The sequence below is a fragment of the Impatiens glandulifera genome, chromosome 4 (assembly GCF_907164915.1).
Source record: "Impatiens glandulifera chromosome 4, dImpGla2.1, whole genome shotgun sequence".
Classification (NCBI taxonomy): Eukaryota; Viridiplantae; Streptophyta; class Magnoliopsida; order Ericales; family Balsaminaceae; genus Impatiens; species Impatiens glandulifera.
In genome coordinates this window covers 57,006,182-57,009,605 of record NC_061865.1, presented here as the reverse complement: position 1 = coordinate 57,009,605, position 3,424 = coordinate 57,006,182, and the positions used below count along the sequence as shown (strand labels likewise).

Genomic DNA, 3,424 nt, shown 5'->3' with positions numbered 1-3,424 from the left:
TGCACTCCCCATTTATCCCCATTTATCGATCACATTATTTAATTCATTAATTAAAAAATTAAAATTGCCTTTACTCTCTTTTTTTTTATCAATGTCATTATATTAAAAAAAAAACATTTCTTCAAAATCTCAGAACGAATCATGAGTTAAAGTATATTTTTTTTTTAGGGATTATCAAAAAGAACAAAAACAAGAACATTGACAAGTGTTTTTATGTTTATTAATAAATTCCGGAAAAGAGAAGAGGTTTGAGTATTGTTTACTCAAAAGGGCTTTTTTCCGTTTACGGTCTTCCTTGCTTCCAAAAAAACACTATAAATATGAACTCCCATGCTCACTATGATCTCCCAACCCTTCTTCTTTCTTTCTCTTCATCTGTTCTGAAAATGGATTGTCTTCTCAACAATGGCGGTCTCATTTCTGAACCTGGTTTTCGTTTTCACCCAACCGATGAAGAACTCGTTCTTCATTACCTCTACAGAAAGGTCGTGTCTTTCCCATTACCCCCTTACTTTATACCCGAAATCAACGTCTGCCAATTCGATCCCTGGCTTCTACCAGGTATATACATTTCTCTAATTAACTTGTTCTGTTGTTTCAATCTGCAATCTCCGGCGATTAATTTATTTTCCGGCAGGTGATCCCGAGAAGAAGAGGTATTTCTTCAGCAAACATGAACCCAACTACTCAAATTCAAACAGGTCAAACATGGCCGCCGGTAACGGCTTCTGGAAAGCAACCGGAGTCGAAGAGCAAATCGATGTCTTTTCTAATCAATTTCGGATTGTGGGTATGAAGAAAACTCATGTCTTTTACGTTGGGAAATCTCCCAACGGTTCCAAGACTGAGTGGTTCATGGACGAATATCGCCTAGCTGATTTCCCATTGGAGAATTGGGTTTTGTGCAAAATCTTTTTGAAGAAGAATTACAGGAAGAAGATAGCGGTGGAGGCAGCGCCGGCGCCGGCGCCGGAACTTGATTCGAATGGAACTGTGCCGGAAAATACCTACTAAACATGAGCCCGACGATCATCAACAGAGAAGGGAAAGGAAAGAAAGCTATTGTTATTGAGTTTATTTATTTACCTTTATTTTCTTGTTTGAAAAAAAACATGGTGTTAAATGTAATGTTACTCTTTTATGTGAAGAAATAATGAAGTTGAAGTTACTAAGGATAAAATCTTGTAAAAGTATTATTTTAAGTCTCACAAATCATTCTTGTTTAATGGTGAACAATATCTTTTATTTTCATCAAAATCAAAATAAGGTTGGTTCATAATTTGATTGAAAATTTTATTTATTTTTTCATTAGAAGACTCTAAATAACTAGTAGAAAATAATTTCAAAATAATGCATGTAAACTCCTACTCCCTTGGAAGATACTGTTAGTTCCGAGGACTGCGGATATTTTGTCGTGTTTATCGGGATGAAATTGACTTCTTAAATATTTTGTCGTTTATCGGGATGAAATTGACCTCTTAATTATTTTGTCGTGTACGGTAATTTTGAGATTGTTTTTTTTTTTTATTAAATTATGTAACACTTAATTATATATTTTGTTGTTTTTTCACAAGTTTTCTTACTTTTTTCTTTCTTTATAAAGATCTTAGTTGTTTTTGGAAGTTGTTATTTAAATCAAATATCTCCCTATTAATTTTATAAAATATGTTGAACTTATTGTAAATTAGTAATAATTGTGATGTTTTAGTTCTATTTTGTTTGTTTGAGGGATTTGGTTACCCTCTCATGTAGTTTTTATGTATGTATTTGTAAAACGAGCTTAATTAGATATATGAAAGAATAAAAGTTATTTAAAGATACATATTATTAAAAATGGGCTGTTCTACGTCTATTATTAAACTCTAATAAATATTTTATTTTATTTTAATATTTATTAATTAAATAATCATTTTTTTTTTTTTTATTAATTAATTAATTAATTTATCTCTTTTACCATTTTTATTTATTTATTTCTTTTTTATTAATTAATTAATCTATTTATCTCCTTTTACTACTTTTTTTGTTTGAATATTTTATTTTTATTTTTTTCTACTATTTTGCTTCTTTTTATATCAATATAATATTATAATGTATAAAATAATTCAACATTTATTATAATATCTAATTCTATTAAAAATTTAAATTCTAAAATCAAAGATTATTTAATCATAACTCTTCGGTAAGGATTGCGATGTTAGTTATTATTTTGAGATAATTGAGATTTGTTAGCACAAAATTGTTATTTGATAGTATATGAAAATTTAGATTTGGCAACATGTTTGTATTTAAGATTTTTTTAGATGTATTTGAGAAATTATTTTTGGAGGTTTTGTGAAGGGTTTGTTTTATTGTAATAGGACTTCTACTTTTGTGAAAAAGATTTAACAATTTTTTTTTTTAAATTTGTTTATATGGTAATGTTTTGAGAAGGGTTTGTTTAATTGTAATAGGTATTCTAATTTTGTAAACAAGATTTAATAACTTGTTTGTGATTTTATTTTTGTTTTCTTATTATAAACAAAAAATGAAATTAATATTATTAAAATTTATAATTTTTAATAGAATTAAATATTATAGTAAATATTGAACTATTTTATTCATTACAATATTATGTTGATATAAAAAAGAGAAAATAATTGAAAAAGATAAAAATAAAAAATATATACTCAAATAAAAAAATAGTAAAAGGAGATAAATGAATTAATTAACAAAAAAAAAAAAAAGAATAAACAAAAAAGAAATAATAAAAAATATAAATTAATAAAAAAGGAGGAGAGAGAAAAATGAATATTAAAAAAATTAAGAAAGTTTACTAACATAGACTAAAATGAATCATTTGTTTACTAATATAGGCTAAATGAATGTTGATTTTGTTTACTAATATAGACTAAATAAACATTTTAAATAGTACGTAAGCTAAATGAATTTTTATTAGTTCATACTTAAATCTAGTTGCATAGTTTGTTTTCTTAAATATATTTAACTAAATATTAATAATGTTTTATTCATAATTTTGTTTGAAATTAACCTTTACACATTTTTTTTTTTAAATTACTCTCTTACATTTTTTTTTTTTAAACTAGTTAGACTATTTTAAATAATACAAAATAAAAGTAATTAACCTTAAGTAAGAACATTCTTATTTCGGGTCGAAATTTGAATTATTTTGATAACTAATTTAAAATCATCCATCCTTAAGATTTCAATTAAGTTATGTTTATTAGATTTTGATTAGAATTTATTTTGACTAATAAACTCATCTCGTAATCAAAATAAATTATATTCTTCTCATTAAATGAATAACTGTCATTTTAGTGTAACTCAGGTCTAGCTAACCGATTCAATTATATTACGAGTTAGAGATAATTATATCATATTTTATTAAAATACTCATTTAATTCTCACAAATCATTCTTGTTTACCG

General features: G+C 25.5%; 1 protein-coding gene across 1 annotated transcript; it reads left to right on the top strand.

Annotated features, from left to right (window-relative positions):
- Positions 1-320: 320 nt before the first annotated feature.
- On the top strand, positions 321-1,014 carry LOC124935502 (NAC domain-containing protein 83-like). The gene is made up of 2 exons (XM_047475933.1): positions 321-561; positions 638-1,014. Exons 1-2 carry the CDS (start codon positions 321-323, stop codon positions 1,012-1,014), a joined length of 618 nt encoding a protein of 205 aa, XP_047331889.1.
- Positions 1,015-3,424: the final 2,410 nt, after the last annotated feature.

What these genes read in the sequence shown, in the direction of transcription:
- LOC124935502 (XM_047475933.1), top strand. Translation starts at nt 321, where the DNA reads ATGAACTCCCATGCTCACTATGATCTCCCAACCCTTCTTCTTTCTTTC. An exon ending in CGATCCCTGGCTTCTACCAG is followed by an intron (nt 562 to 637) that starts GTATATACATTT and finishes ATTTTCCGGCAG; the next exon opens with GTGATCCCGAGAAGAAGAGG.